This window comes from Pteropus vampyrus, unplaced genomic scaffold (assembly GCF_000151845.1).
Source record: "Pteropus vampyrus isolate Shadow unplaced genomic scaffold, Pvam_2.0 Scaffold2, whole genome shotgun sequence".
NCBI classification, from domain to species: Eukaryota; Metazoa; Chordata; class Mammalia; order Chiroptera; family Pteropodidae; genus Pteropus; species Pteropus vampyrus.
In genome coordinates, this window is record NW_011888783.1 from 11,569,378 (window position 1) to 11,584,995 (window position 15,618).

Sequence of the window (15,618 nt, forward strand, 5' to 3'; positions counted from 1 at the left end):
TACTTTTTCAAATTAGTGTTTTCATTTCCTTTGGATATATTCCCGGAAGTGAAAATGCTGGATCATATAGTAGTTTTATTTTTAACTTTTTATGGATTCTCCATGCTATTTTCATAGTGACTGTATCAATTTTCAATCCCACCAATAGTGCACAAAGGTTCTCTTTACTTCATATCTGTGCCAGCATTTGTCATCTCTTGACTTTTAATGATGGACTTTTTAACAGGTGTGAGGTGATATATCATTATTTTTTTAATTTTCATTTCCATAATAACTAGTGATATTGAGCATCTTTTCATGTACCTATTGGCCTTTCATATATCTTCTTTGGGAAAATGTCTATTCAGATCCTTTGCTTGTTTTATTTGTTATTGAGTTATATGAATACTTTATATATTTTGGATATTACTCCCTTACCAGATATATGCTTTACAAATATTTTTCTCATTCCATGGGTTGTCTTCTTCACTTTTTGATGGTTTCTCTTGCTGTACAAAAGTTTTGTTTGATGTAATCCCACTTGTTTATTTTTGATTTTGTTGCTTCTTTGGAGTTTGATGGTTTCAAGTCTTATATTTAAGTCTTTAATCTGTTTTGTTAATTTTTGTGAACGGCATAATTAGGGTTCTAGTTTTATTCTTTTAAATGCGCCTATCTGATTATTTCACCAGTATTTATTGAAGAGACTGGTTTTTACTCCATTGAATATTCTTAGGACCCTTGTCAAATATCAGTGGACTGTATCTGCTTGGGTTAATTTCTGGGCTCTTGATTCTGATCTGTTGGCCTATTTGTCTGTTTTTATGCCAGCACCATACTGTTTTGATTACTATATAGTACATATGATATATACTATAAGCTTTATAGTATATTTTGAAGTCAGGGAGTGTATTCGTTCTGCTTTGATTTTCTTTCTTGGATTTTCTTTGTCTATTTGTGTTCATTTTTGGTTTCCATATAAATTTTAGGAGTGTTTTTTTCTACTTCTGTAAAAAATACCATTGGACTATTGATAGGGATTGCAGTGAATCTATAGATGGCTTTTAGTATTATTGACATTTTAACAATATTAATTCTTCCAATCCATGAACATAGGATACCTTTCTATTTATTTGTGTCTTCTTTAATTTTTTTCATCAATATCATACAGTTTTCAGAGTAGAGATATTTTACCCCCCTGGTTGTATTTATTCCTAAGTATTTTATTTGTTTTTGATGCTATTGTAAGTGTGATTGATTTCTTTATTTCTTTTTCAGAAAATTATTGTTAGTATATCGAAACACTATTGGTTTTTGTATGTTAATTTTTATCCTGCAATTTTACTGAATTAATTGATTAGACCTAATAGTTTTTTGGTTGAGTCTTAGAATAATATATATAAATGTATATGTATATACATACACATGTATACACATATGTATACACAAATATATATAACATAATATATATACATACATGATAACATTATGTTATCTCCAAATAGAGACAACTTTACTTCTCTTTCAATTCTGACACCTTTATTTTTTTTTCTTGCCTGATTGCCCCATCTAGGACTTCCAGTACTGTGTTGAATAGGAATAGTGAAAATGGATACCTTTGTCTTGTTCCTGATTTAGTGAAAAAACTTCCAACCTTTTACTACTGAACATGATGTTAGCTGTGTATTTGTTATATATGGCCTTTATTATGTTGAGATATGTTCCTTCTATGCCTAACTTGTTAAAAGTTCTTATCATGAATGAATATTGAATTTTGTCAAATGCTTTTTCCCTTTCTATTGAGGTGACTATATGATTCTTTTCTTTCATTCTATTAATATGATGTATCATACTGGCTGATTTGTAAATGATGAATCGTCCTTGCATCCCTGGAATCAATCCCATTTGATCATGGTGAATTAAACTTTGAATGTGCTGCTGAATTTGGTTTGCTAGTATTATATTGAGAATTTTTGCATCTATATTTATCAGGGATTTTAACCTGTAGTTTTCTTTTCTAATAGTGTATTTTTCTGGTTTTGATATCAGGATAATGCTAGCCTGAGTTTAGGAGTATTGTCTCTGCTTTGATTTTTTAGGAGGGTTTGAGAAGAATTGGTGTCAATTCTTCTTTAAATGTTTGGTAAAATTTACCATTGAAGCCATCTGGTCCTGGGCTTTTCTTTGTTGGGAAATTTTTGATTACCAATTCGATCTTCTTACTAGAATTGGCCTATCTGGATTTTGTATTTATTCCTAATTCAGTCTTGGTAAGTTGTATTTTTTAAGATTTTCTCATTTCTCCTAGGTTGCCCAATTTATTGGTGTATAGTTATTCAGTGACCTCCTATAGATGCTTTATATTTATGTAGTACAGGTGTAATGTCTCCTTTTTCATTAATAATTTTGTTTATTTGTGCCCTCTCTCTTTTTTTTCCTTGGTTAGTCTACCTAAGGCTTTGACAATTTTGTTTATATTTTCAAAAATAAAACAAAAAACAAAAAAAACAACAACTCTTAGTTTCGTTAATCTTTTCAATTATTTTTCAGTTTTTTAAAAAATTTTCTTCTCTGATCTTTATTATGTTCTTTCTTCTGCCAACTTTAGGTTTGGTTTGTTCTTCTTTTCCTAGATCCTTAAGTTGTAGAGTAAGGTTGTTTGGGATCTTTCTTTCTCCTTAATGTAGGCATTTACTGTTGTGAATTTTCTTCTTAGAACTTCTTTTGTTTCATCCCACAAGTTCTGGTATATTGTGTTTCCATTTTTGTATGTCTCAAGAAACTTTTTTATTTCTCTTCTTTGATCCATTGGTTGTTTGGGAGGATGTTGTTTAAAATCTATGTGTTCATGAATTTTCCACTTTTCTCCTTGTAATTAATTCTAGTTTCATGACCTCATGGTCAGAGAATATACTTGGTATGGTTTCAGTTTTCTTGAATTTGCTAAGACTTTTTTTGTAGTCTAACATATGATCTACCTTAGAAAATGTTCCATGTGTGCTTTATAAGAATGTGTATTCTGCTGTTGCTGGATAAAGTGTTCTATATATGTCTGCTAGGTTCATGTGATTCTAGAGCATTGTTCGAATCTGCTGTTTCCTTATTGATTGTTTGGATTATGTATCCATTGTTGAGAGTGGGGTATTAAAGTCTCCAACTGTTATTGTACTACTGTTTATTTCTCCTTTTAGCTCTGTTAGTTTTTGCTTTATATATTTAGGTGCTTCAATATTTGGTGAATAAATATTTACAATTGTTGTATGTTCTTGATAAACTAAACTTAAGCATTATATAATGACATTTTTTTAAAAGTCTATTTTGTCTGACATAATTATAGCTACCCGTGCCTTTTTTATATGGTTATCAATTTCTTGAAATGACTTTTTCCATCTTTCATTTTTAGTTTATGTGTGTTTTTAAGGCTAAAGCGAATCTCTTGTATGCAGAGTATCATTGGAGCTTGTTTTTTTTTCTTTTTAATCCATTCAACTACTCTATGTCTTTTGATTTGAAGGTTAAATCTGTTTATGTTAAAGTAATTATTGATAGGTAAGGACTTACTATTGCCATCTTGTTAATGGTTTTTCCGTTGTTTTGTAGATCCATTGTTTCTTATTTCTTAGGTGTTTTGATGTCATTTGGTATCACTTACTTTGACTTCTTTAACATGTTCTTTTGTGTAATTGCTACAGGTTTTTGCCATGTGGTTACCATGAAGATTACACAAAATATCTTAAAATTATCACCCCTTATTTTAAGCTGATAACAACTTAGCTTTAACAGAATTCCAAAACTTTTACTCCTGCTCCTCCTCACATTTTAGATAGTTTCTATATTGTGTAACTAATACCAATGTTGTAATTATAGTTATTTTTACTACCTTCTTTTATTTAACTTTTAAACTAGAATTGTAAGTGAATTATGAACCACCATTACCAAATTACAGAATCTTACTTTGACTGTATATTTATATATGTTCTCTCCACAGTTATTTAGCTAGTACTAGAATTAAATGTCAATTTATTTCTCTATTTAACTGATTGAAAATTTTTAGTAATTGTTTTTATATGAAAATAACAGCTTTCATAATTAACATTAATTATTGAAATATTTTTATTTTTGAAATAAGAAACATTTTCCTTCTGATAGAATCTCAATATATTAAGCATATAAATATATTTTCAATGCTAGTTTTATATGAAATGCACATATATATTTGAAACTGAAATTCTGGCATTAAGTAAAATACATTTCTTGTTATCATTATTGGCATTTTTATGCTCTTTGTATATTATGATAACTTGTACCACTAAAAAGATCAAGGGTGTCAGAAAAGACATTGATCTATATAGACATTCAACTACTGGGCTTTCTAAAGGCCAAGGCCAAATTATCTAGCAGCTTTTGGCTGAAGCTGAACTTCAGCTGAATTAATTATAGCAATTATTTTATTTTACCAAAGGTTCATGAAACACCTTTTGAGTGCTGGGCATCTGGTTGCCTTAGGGTCTACAATAACAGTTGAGAATAAAATAACCTTGCTTTATTTAAAGCTAGGTTACTCAAATGCCCCATATTACCAATTCAAAACAGTTCAAATCTCTCCCCTACTTGATGAAAGAATTCCAGTATTTTACCAGCTTGCCCTCTTGTACAGTTTTTTGAATGACTGAGATACTCCAAACCAGTTGTTATTCAACATGTTAACCAGCTGCCTGGTTCTGGACCACTGCATCATTCTTTTGTCCGTCAGTAACATCTACAGCCTCCTGCTGCTGCTTTCCCATGTGTAGTTTAACCCTGGGTGCCATTCCAGGCTCACAGAGTTCTGCACAGTAATAGGAAGATCGACTATGATGTTTGTATGACTTCACTGATGGCTTTGGGATTAAAAGTAAAAAAGAAAAAAAAACAAAAAATATAAGTGGAGAACTCATATTTTTTTACTAGATATGGAGGTTCTCTGAGTTCACGGGCCAAAGCCCCCCTCAGGCGTTCTCTATTATGCAGTTTTCTCTGCCCAGACTCAGGCCGGTCTCCGTATTTCAGGAATCAGTTTACTTCCCCACAAAAAGAATGCCTGGAATAAGTCTCTCATATCTGGATCACAAGTTGCCTGTCCCCAAGGTCCAGAGACAGTCACAGGCTCATCCTTCTAAGTGTCTATTTCCTGCCTCTATGGATCTTTTTAGACTAACAGTGGAAAGATCTCTTCCTTTTGTGGCAATCCTGAACCTAGACTTTAATTCCTTAGATAATTCAGAACAACATCAATACTTTCCCCAAAGTTGAGTTTATTAATTTGAAATGATCCCAGATATGTGGCTTATACGTTATAGTCTAGTTTGAGCTTCAGCATTCTCAGGCTGTTCTTTCTAAAGTGAGATGCATTCATGTCCTTACTGGCTTTCCATCTCCACCAATCTCCTGTGGTTAAGTGCTTGAATAAGAAAACACTCATTTTCCAGTATCTAACAAAAACTTTTAGGGACAATCTAATTTAAATCCACTTACAGGAAAAAAAGTTTTGTGCAAGAAAAGATAAGAGCAACTGTGCCTCAGTGAAAACAACCTTTTATGTGATTATGAAAAGCAGATTAAGCTCCTTGGAGCCATATTATCTCCAGAGTTCATATTTTACCTTCACATCTCCATTTAATCAAAAGATCCTCTAAGATGTTTTCCTCAAAACACAGTAGCAGTGTGCCCCCAAAGTTGAATTCAAATATTTTCCTCAACGGAAATAAACTGCTAGAAGCATTAAATTGTCACTTTTAACAATTAGTCTCAAAATCTTTTAAGATTCACATTAGGCCATAACGCCCCATTATAATCTGTTTCACTAGCACCCAGCAAAGTGTCAGTAGGCTATCAGAAAAAAAATCTGAGACAGTTGAACTGTCTAGTGAAATCAAATACTAAGTAATTTCAGTCCGGTATAATAAAGCTAAAATGCTATAGAAATACATTCAGAGTACTTTGGGGACTGTTATGTAAAGAATTGTCCACAGTCATGATCATGAACAAGGAACAGCAGAGTAATTCGTTCTTCTAGTTTATTTTAAGCTCTTTCTTTATTTTTATTTTTATTATTAAAATTTTTTTTAATTTATTGATTTTTATTATGGTGACATTGGTTAACAAAATCCAGTAAGTTTCAGGTGTACAATTCGACAAGCTCTTTATTTTTAAAAATTCTTTATTCATTTCTTTAGGAACCATAAGACAAAGATAGTATGTTATATATTTTTAGTGTTTAATAAATTATCGAATTCAAACAAATGTTTCTCATAGCTGGGTCCTATTATGAAATAAGTACTGAAACATACCATAAAATAAAAATACTGACCTCTTAATTTTCCAAAAATTTGCATTTGGGGGAAAGGTGATTTTTATAGCCTGGTGTACTCAAGAACTCAACTTTTAACTTTCCTTTGAAGTAGTCATTTAGGACTTAGGATCAGACATTGGTAACATAATGAAGCAGGCGAGAATCGGTGTCAGAGTTCTTAATCTTCTCTATCTGTATGTATCTATCTTGCCCAACCCTTCCCACTACACCCAGAGCTTCATTGCCTGCAAAAGCTGATTGCAGGACTGAAAGCAGATGTCACATGGATTTTGGCACGAGTGTGCCCAGGTTAGTGTGTGACTTACTCCATTAGAATTTTAACTTTAAGCTTTTTTTTTTTTTCCAATTAAGGATGAAGACTTTGTCCTAAATAATTGGGATTTTAGTTTGTCAGTGACTGGTTGTATTTTTTTCTTTGGGGAATGCACTGTTACAAAGAGCTGTGTACTTGGCCCTCCTATAAGTTGCAATTATTGGAAAAGATTGACCTTATTTACTGTGTTCACAACCAGTGCTACACACAACATGCATACACACATAATGCAATTATTTATTCAGGAAATAATAATTAAGTGCCTACTTTGTGCTAAACGTAGTCTTAAAAGGTGGAAATACAATGACAAAGCATAGTTCTTATCCTCAAAGAACTTAAAATCAGCAAGAGAAGAAAATGCAGACATTTTCACAGTATTTATAATACTCCATTGTAATTTCCTGTTTTCTCCTCCACATTTTTTTATTAGACTATAGGATCCCCTCAAGCTGGCATCTCATCCAATATGTTCACTATTGTTTCTCTAGTATCCAGCTCTCTGCCTAGTCTAAAAACATTTACTGAAATGAGTGAATAAATGTATATAAATGTAATAAAACTATATAAATGATCAAAATGATATTATAAAGATTGGATGCCAGGCATGCTATACAAAAAAAAAAAAAAAAAAAAAAGCTTCAGGAGTGCAGAGATAAGATGAGATCCTGGCAAGTGGAGCATCATGAGAAAAATGAGATGTGAGGAGGTCATCTTGGATTTGGCAATTAGGATGTGTTTATAGTGAGTTTTCAAAGAGAAGCACTAAATTTAGAAAAGAGTTGTGATATTCAGATTGTTAGGGGTTAAGAAGTGAATGGTTAGTGGATAAAACTGGTTGACCTGATTTGGAGAATGAGATAATAAATCCATGGAGGAGGGGCAGGAACTTTTACACTTATACAGAAAGTTAGGAAATCTTCTTCCATGTTCTCCATCTGATGTAGCAATTCAGTGTCAAAGAATATATCTCTCCAAATGTGTAACAGAGATGTCTTTACCTTGGAATCAGTTTCCTGTTATTTTTAACTTATTATTTAAAAATTGGATAACTATGCAGGTCAGGGCCAGTCCTAGAGAAAGTTGTTATGTTATAAAATTTTCCTGGTGCATCACATCCTGGGTACTTAAAAATCATTCCTTTAGACAGTCCCTGACTCTCCCATCGACTCTTCCCTAAAAGCAGCAACTCAAAGACCAACGTTTTCATTCCTTGACCTGTACCAAAATCTTATTCTTTCATGAATGTTAAGTTTTTAGCCATCTAATATGATAAAATAATACAAAAGAAGCATAGAGTACTTGGTCTAATTGTCCTGATTTCTCTTACCCTCAGATAAGCCTGAATAGCAGTCCAAAGCAGAATGCTTAAAATTGGATAACCCTGAAGGTCCTTCTGCCCTATGCCAGTGAAATATGTGATTTAAGATAATCTGACAAAAAAACCCAAAAACTTTAAAATAGAAAGTGAGATTTCTTCCACTTAAATTCACTGTTCCCTTCCTCCTAGCCAAAAAGTTAACATTATAAATGTTGTCACACAAATTATAAGCCTAGAAATTATATCATCTCAGGCCAAAATGGTTACTGAGATTCTGATATCTTGCCTCCTCACGGTCTTTCTCTGGAACTAACTATATTTTCCTTGCTAGTGGATGTTAACAGGAGCTGAACTTATTTTTCTCCTAAGAGGAGAGGAAATGTGGTAAAGACAGAACTAAGATTAATAAATTGGAGTTTAGTGGACAGAATGTACCCAGCAGGCATTGCTTCCTCTCTAGAGTGCCCCCTGAATGTGGTGTTGGAGGCCTGTGGGATCATCTGTAAGTAAGAGTAACTCTGGGAGAAAGCAAAATAGGAATAAAAATTATGAAGGGTGCCAGTATACTAGAGTTTTTTCTTTTTTTTACAGGATAATTCTAAAATAGCCATTTATTTCATTTTAAAATTTCTTTTTAACTACTTAAAATATGTACATTTAAATAAATCTAAAGCATGATTTATTTATAAGACAAATAGCAGTCGGAAAAGCATAAGTAAGCAGGCTTTAGATTTTATGTTAATACAAATAAATCATTTTTTAGATTTCAAATTTAAAAGGGAACATCATGATATATGTTCTGTTTCTGTGAACTACCATGTGTTAATTAGCAATGGGGGCAAGGCCAGCCACCTCTGAAGAAGTTAAATTTTAAGATCAAAGTGTCATCATTCCTCAGCTGAGTCAAGGATCTTGGTTGCTTGAGTCGAAATATAACACTTAGACTTCAGATGATTCAATGAGATGATGCCTGACCTAGCCTTGCAAGGTTAAAAGTTATTGGTTTTTCTTATGTTTTACAATGGATTCATTTTCTAGACAAGGCATGATATATTAGCAATGAGCTCGTTTTTAAAAATTATCTCTTTATTTATCAAGTAGTTCAGTTAATTCTTATGATAGATTTTAATATTTTAAGAGAGGACACAAAGTAATATGTTTGAACCTAACTTTTATATGGAAATAATATTTTCTAGAGTTTTATGAGAAAACAGTTTTGTGACCCCATAATATTTTAGATTTAGTGAATAAAAGCAAAAATATTGATATATGTGCAGTTTGAATACCATTTTATTTATAACTCAGCTACGGGAATTGCTTAAACCTGATTCATGTATAGTTTGAATAGATTTTATGGAAGAAAACTGCCTTTGTGGAGAGCTGAAAGGAATAGATTCATTTGGAAAATTTTGTGAAATAGAGTTCCTTGAAATGGTGGCATCCGTAAAGTATTTATGGAACAAATAGGTTTTACATATCAAAATTAATAATTTTCTAACAATTTTGGAAGGTTATGATTTAGCCTGTTGTATAATGCATAAGGGCACTTTACAGTTGGGTATGTGGGGATAAATAAGGAATCCTTCATGGCATACTGTATACATAGAATCAATGTCTATCTTTATAGTTAAACTCCATGCTACAACTTGTTTTTTGAATTTTAAACTTTCATCTGGTAAACACTTTAAATATGGATTCAGCTTGCTCCTTCCTTTCCAGAGAGCTCTGTGCCACACTGAATCAAAAGAACTGTCCAGAGCCAATATCTTTCACGCCCCTTCCTCCCCCCAGAGTTTTTCCCACAGGCAGAAATCTCTCACAAGCCATGATTGTTCCTTCATCTGAATTCTTCATTCCTCATAGCACAGCACTGTCTACCTCAGCCGGTTCTTTCTCTCTTATGGCCCCTTTCCCTTAGTTTTTGCCCAATTATTCCCTGAATCTTTTTCTCTTCTTTCTTCTATAAGAGCATCTTTTTCTTTATTCTAGTTAGGAACTGTAAGCATTGTAATAATTACACTGGTAAGTATGAAAATGCTGGTAATATTGGTATTACTAAAATGAAAAAATTACATATATTAACGAGGAACTTAACAAGACAAAAAGCCAAGGCTGTCTTTATCACCTAAGGTTCTTGGGTCATTAAAAGTCTCCTTTCAAATCTTCATTTAAGTTATAATCTATCACTATACCCTTAACGAAATAAAGGAAGAAAAAAATCAGCACTTAAAAATAAAATTATATCTTAGTTTGTTTGACTCTTTTCTATTTTTTAGGTACCAGTTTACCATATATTATTATATTTGTTGTTTTGTATTTCAGATGTTCTGCATTTCAATCTCATCGAAGATTAAATTGATGTTTACGGGCTAATCTGGAAACCTAAATACAATTTGTTTCACTACATCTATAAGAAAATATGTTCAAATTTCTATTGGCTGACTTCTAAAGGGGCTTTTGGCACACAACCTAATGTAAGTTATAGACATACTGTGTATTAGTCTGTTGTTTACCTCCTCCCCAGGTTAGGGCCTGTGTCTGTTTGCAAGTGTATAGTTGTGTGTGTATTATATCTACCTTTGTGTCTACACATACACTTTTTCACAGTTCTGGGTTCATAACATCGTTTATTCCTTCTTTCCTTAAATAGGTACTTAAATGCCTATTATGTAAAAGGTACTGTTCTAAGCCCAAGGGATATCCAGAAATAAGGTTCCAGCCCTCACAGTGCTCACATTCTATTGGGGAAACAGATATAAACCAAATAATTGCACAAATACATATAAGATGCACTGGTGATAGGTCACACAGCACTATTCAAGCTTATAACCAGGGATCTGCCTTGTCTTCAGGGTCAGTCTGGATCCCTGCAGAGGTTAGTGCTCCAGCTAAGATCTCAGGGGTGATCTGGAGTTAAAAGAGAAAAGGACTTGAGAAGTGATGGGAGGAGGGGCCAGTGTGGAGTAGAAAGCCCTCCAGATAGAGGGAACACATGTTTGAAGACTATATTGCTCAGTTAGGTATGTTTCATGACTTTTTCTAAGCGTGACTACTAAGTAGCAGGGAGACTTTTGCTTAAACCAGTTTTCTAGTATGAAAATTAGTTGTAATCATACTAGAAAATAAGAAGGCACATACTTCATAAGCAGTTGTACCTTTTTTTTTTTTTTTTCAGGTATGAAATACTCCTTAAGTCCTGACAACTACCCTGAAGATGGAATTATAAATATGGCAACTTTTCTACGGAGCTTTGAAGACAAGGGGATAAAGAACGACAGGCCTGAGGACCAACTGAGTAAAGAGAAAAAGAAAATTTTGTTCTCCTTCTGTGAGGTTTGCAACATCCAGCTAAACTCTGCAGCTCAGGCCCAGGTCCATTACAATGGCAGATCTCACCGGAAAAGAGTCAAGCAGCTGAGTGATGGGCAGCCCCAGCCGCCACCTCAGGGTTCAGGGCCGCTGCTGGCCAGCCCCAGCACCAACACCAGCGCAGGTAGGCGGGCGGGCCCTAGGCTCCATTTGCTACTGGGAGAAATGCTCTGTTCTAGGAAATGAAGGCTTTAGAGCAAGGCTTACTTTTCACCTTAGAACTGCCATCATGATAATATGTATTCCTTTCCCTACAGATAAAATCCAAGAGCTGTTTGTTACTTCACAGTATCTATTTTATTATTATTATTAATATATATTAGACACAAATACATATATACACATACAAAATTTGTACTTTGGACCATAGGCTTGGTTCTGTGTCCCCACGGTGTATGACATTTCTTAAAATATTTTGAAATGTGTTTAAAATGAGTCAGTTATATCAATTTTTCCCCCTCTCTGTAAAATTAGGTTTTGTTGAGTTTCCTTTGTCTGCTTTCTACTGGGTAGCATAGCTCCTGATAGTATATAAAAAGCTACAGCTCTAATTCTAACACCCCTTTAGGCAGGAAAGGAGCATTAATCTTGTGTGTTAGACTTGCTACATTCTTTTAGGAGGTTGCCAGCCGCAGAGGCATGTGTGTGGGTGGTGTTCTAACAATGGGAACAGGCATTGCCAAAACCAGCAAGGCTTACCTCTGAGGTCCAGCACTACCCAGGCACTTTCTCTGCCTCTTGGCTCTCACTCTTTTCCTTAGAAATTTTCACATTCCTGCATCTGCCCTGAATTCTGAACAGTCTTTCAGGTCCTTTATCTTATCTTTGGGCGCTTCCTCCTCTACATTGTTGGTCTTTGGGTATCTTCACTGAGACATAACTAAAGAAATATGTGAAATTTACTGTTATCTGTGGTAAAGATGTCAGTGAAAAGTGGACCTTCTATGAAGGTTTACATGGGAGGCCAAGGTAAGCCTCCTGCTAAATGGGCGGGGAGTGGGGGGGTGGGGTTGGGGGCGGGCAGGGGAGGGTTCCAAATTCCATTCTAGCAAGTTTGCTCTGGCGATGAGGCTTCAACCTGGAGTAAGACGGTACAGAGCAGCCATTTGTTGGAATTTTACTCAGTGCTGTTACATAGTTTTTGATTTTGTGAAGTTATGCTATGGGCCTTATTAAGCTCTAGTGTAAATTGTGTGTGTGCTGTAGATAAATAATTTTTATATTTTAAGTTAACCTAACTACTTTTTACCCAATATATGATTTCATTCCATTAAATTATTTCTCCAATCAATACTTATGCTGTGAAAGACTTACAGGAATATTTAGGATATAAGATACACACTTAATAAAATAGTAAAAAATTACTTTTTCATTTGCATTTATTATTATAACTTATTATTTATGTATTATATGTTTTATTCATTATTAATTTATTAGAATGATAATTATAAATATTTATAAATACATTAATATAGTTACATATTAAAATATTGTTGGTGTTAGGTTAAAAACTGATTTCTGCCTTATATCTAAATCAGAGAGCAATTAGCCTTGAGTAAAGGTTTGCATTGCATCTATGAGTCCAAAAATCTATACCTAAGATGAGATGTTACCTGTAGCTTCTGGTAAATAGCAATCTGAGCAGCTAACATTAATTGAGCATCTTCTTTGGGCCATATTCTGGTCCTAAGAACCTTATAGTAATTTTCTCCTTTAATTCTCTCATCAATCCTGAAGTAAGTACAGACTATGAATGAAGGCAAAGAGAGATAAAATTATTTGTCCAGGGTTTATAGATGTGGAAATGGCAGATCTAGAGTTCTAACTATATTTGATTAATAGTTAAGCCATTATTCTTCATCATTACTTTGCTGCTCTTTTCTACCATGCAATAACACTCAGTTAAGTTCAAACTTATGTGCTGTCCTATATTTGTGGTCATGAATGGTTGTTTTCATAGCAACTATCTCACTTTGATGATGTCGGAAACAGATATGTAACTCGATTGAAATTAGCTGGCTGATATAAAATAAATTTAGCAAAGATATACACAGATAATTATGGATATATTCTATAAGTAAGATATAACTCATCATTTAGTATAACACAATGTATTAATATATAGAAAAATTGGTAAGAAAATGAGGCAGCTTTTCAAGACTTATATTAGGCATAAAGGACAATTTTCGTGTATTGATAATGTAGTCAATCATCTGTTCTCAAAAGACTTGATGAAGGCAAGTCACTTAACCTCTGAAAGTGATTAGCATTAATCCTCTCATCAGAAAATATAATAATGTCTTCTCTTTGAAATAGAAATTAGACAGAAATGTATGTACAAAGATGATTATGACATGACTTATAATTCCAAAATATTAAATGTTTCCTGAATGTCCAATATGGGAAAGGTTAAATGCCTAATAGTACACTTATAAGATGAATGACAGAAACCATAGTCATCAGAAATTATATTTCTGAGGAATATTGAATGATGGGACGCTCTCCATGATATCATGCTCAAGCAGCAGAAATTAAAGTGGAATATACCTTAGTGTTGCTATGTGTGCATGTGCGTTATCTATTTAACATCTTAACTCAATGAGAAGCAAGCCTGACAGAATTTTATTTTTTTAGTTACTTTCCTCAGTTTTGTTCTATAAAATGTCCGTTTCCTACTGGGTAGCAGCTCCCTTAACACCTTCTCAGCCCATAACCTCTCACTTTTGTATGTTCAGAGTCACTCTGATTTAGACGATGCAGTTCTTTTTATAAAAACATCCATGTCGGATTAAGATTTGACCATAGACCCTGGAGTATAAAGTGGAGGGTGGGGTACAGTTAGCTCTCATTCTGCCCCTCCTTCCACTTGCCCTTCCACCCAGGTGGTGGGTGGGGAACCATAAGGGATGGTGGGGTGGAGGTGTCTTTGCCTTACAGGCTTGGCAAGGCTGCATTGCTATTCTTGGCAGGTGATTGCTATTCTTGTTGTCTCTGTGGGTCTCAATGTGCTCTTAATAGACCCCATGGTCCCTTAGGCATTGAGAGTCCCTGAGATTTAGCTATATCTCCCAGCTTACCCTCAGTTGATAACCAAAAGGCCCCATTCCTAAGTGCGTGTGCTTCTTTCTCCCTCATTGTGGCAGTTTTGCCAAGATCATATCCTCTGTTCTCATCTATGTACCAACTATTGGGGCTTGAGGGCACGTACAGAATTCATCTGAGTGCTAACATCACTCTTGAAAACCTGGAGGTCCTGGGACACAGGCAGATAGAGGTGGAGTGGGGCATGGGGGCTCCTCCACATTTCTCTTTCTCGCTCAGGTAGCACAGGGGAGACTGGCAAGACCACTGACAAAGCAGGTACTAAATTAAGGTACAAAAAGCCAGTCTCCTGTGTTTACCTATCGCTTGGCTGTAGGGGTGTTATGGGCTGAATCGTGTCCCCCAGAAGATGTGTTGTAGTCCTTATACCCAGTACTTCAGAATGCAACCTTATTTGGAGATAGAATCTTTATGGAGAAGATTCATTTAAAATGAGGTCATTAGGGTTAGGTAGACCCTGATCCAGTGTGGCATATGCTTATAAAAACGGGAAATTTGGATGTAGAGGCAGACATGCACAGAGGAGAGATGATGTGAAGAGACATGGACGAGACAGCCATCTACAAACCAAGAAGAGAGGCCTGGAACCGATCTTTCCCTCAGAGTTTTCAGAAGGAACCAACCCTGCAACACCTTGATTTCAGACTTCAGATTGAGACCTCTAGAACCGTGAGATGATAAATATCTATTATTAAACCAGGTTTTGGTACTTTGTTACAATAGCCCTAGTAGACTAATAAAGGGAGGAAGATGGTAGCCTATCTCCTCCCCAAAGAAGAAAGGATATGGTAGTAGAGATAACCTTCTCAAGAACTGTTAATTTCAGAGATAAGTTCCCCTCCTCTCTGCCAGTCTTATAGTGTTGTTGTTGGCAGGGTTGGGAGTTTACAGAGCCTTTTAGACCTTAGCTTTTGGAAGAACAGATGGATTCTTAGAGTGCACCTAAAACCATTCTTTTAGGGGGGGAGGGTAGAGGGAGTGTGTGTGTGTGTGTGTGTGTGTGTGTATGTATCAATATACTGATGTAATTTTTTTCCTGAGAGAGAGATTATTGATGAATAGCAGTAAAATCTCTTTCCCAGCCCTATTCCTGGCCAAACATTGTAAGAATACTCTGGGCTTTAGAAGGGAGAGTCAGAGGGGAAGCAAAGAGAACTTAGATAACTTAGTCTGCATGTGAAGGAT

At 34.6% G+C, this 15,618-nt stretch overlaps 1 protein-coding gene across 4 annotated transcripts in view; it reads left to right on the plus strand.

Moving 5' to 3' along the window:
- ZNF385B (zinc finger protein 385B) overlaps positions 1–15,618 on the plus strand; it is a 360,527-nt gene that overhangs the window by 75,187 nt on the left and 269,722 nt on the right. For 3 of the 4 annotated variants that reach the window (XM_023529071.1, XM_011356687.1, XM_023529097.1), the window contains exons 2-3: positions 10,285–10,436; positions 11,138–11,455. In XM_023529071.1, coding sequence (XP_023384839.1) covers positions 11,140–11,455 — 316 coding nt within the window. In that variant the 5' untranslated portion in view covers positions 10,285–10,436; positions 11,138–11,139. Of the gene's footprint in view, positions 1–10,284; positions 10,437–11,137; positions 11,456–15,618 lie in introns of those variants that run through there. The other variant, XM_023529070.1, reaches the window with a different exon arrangement.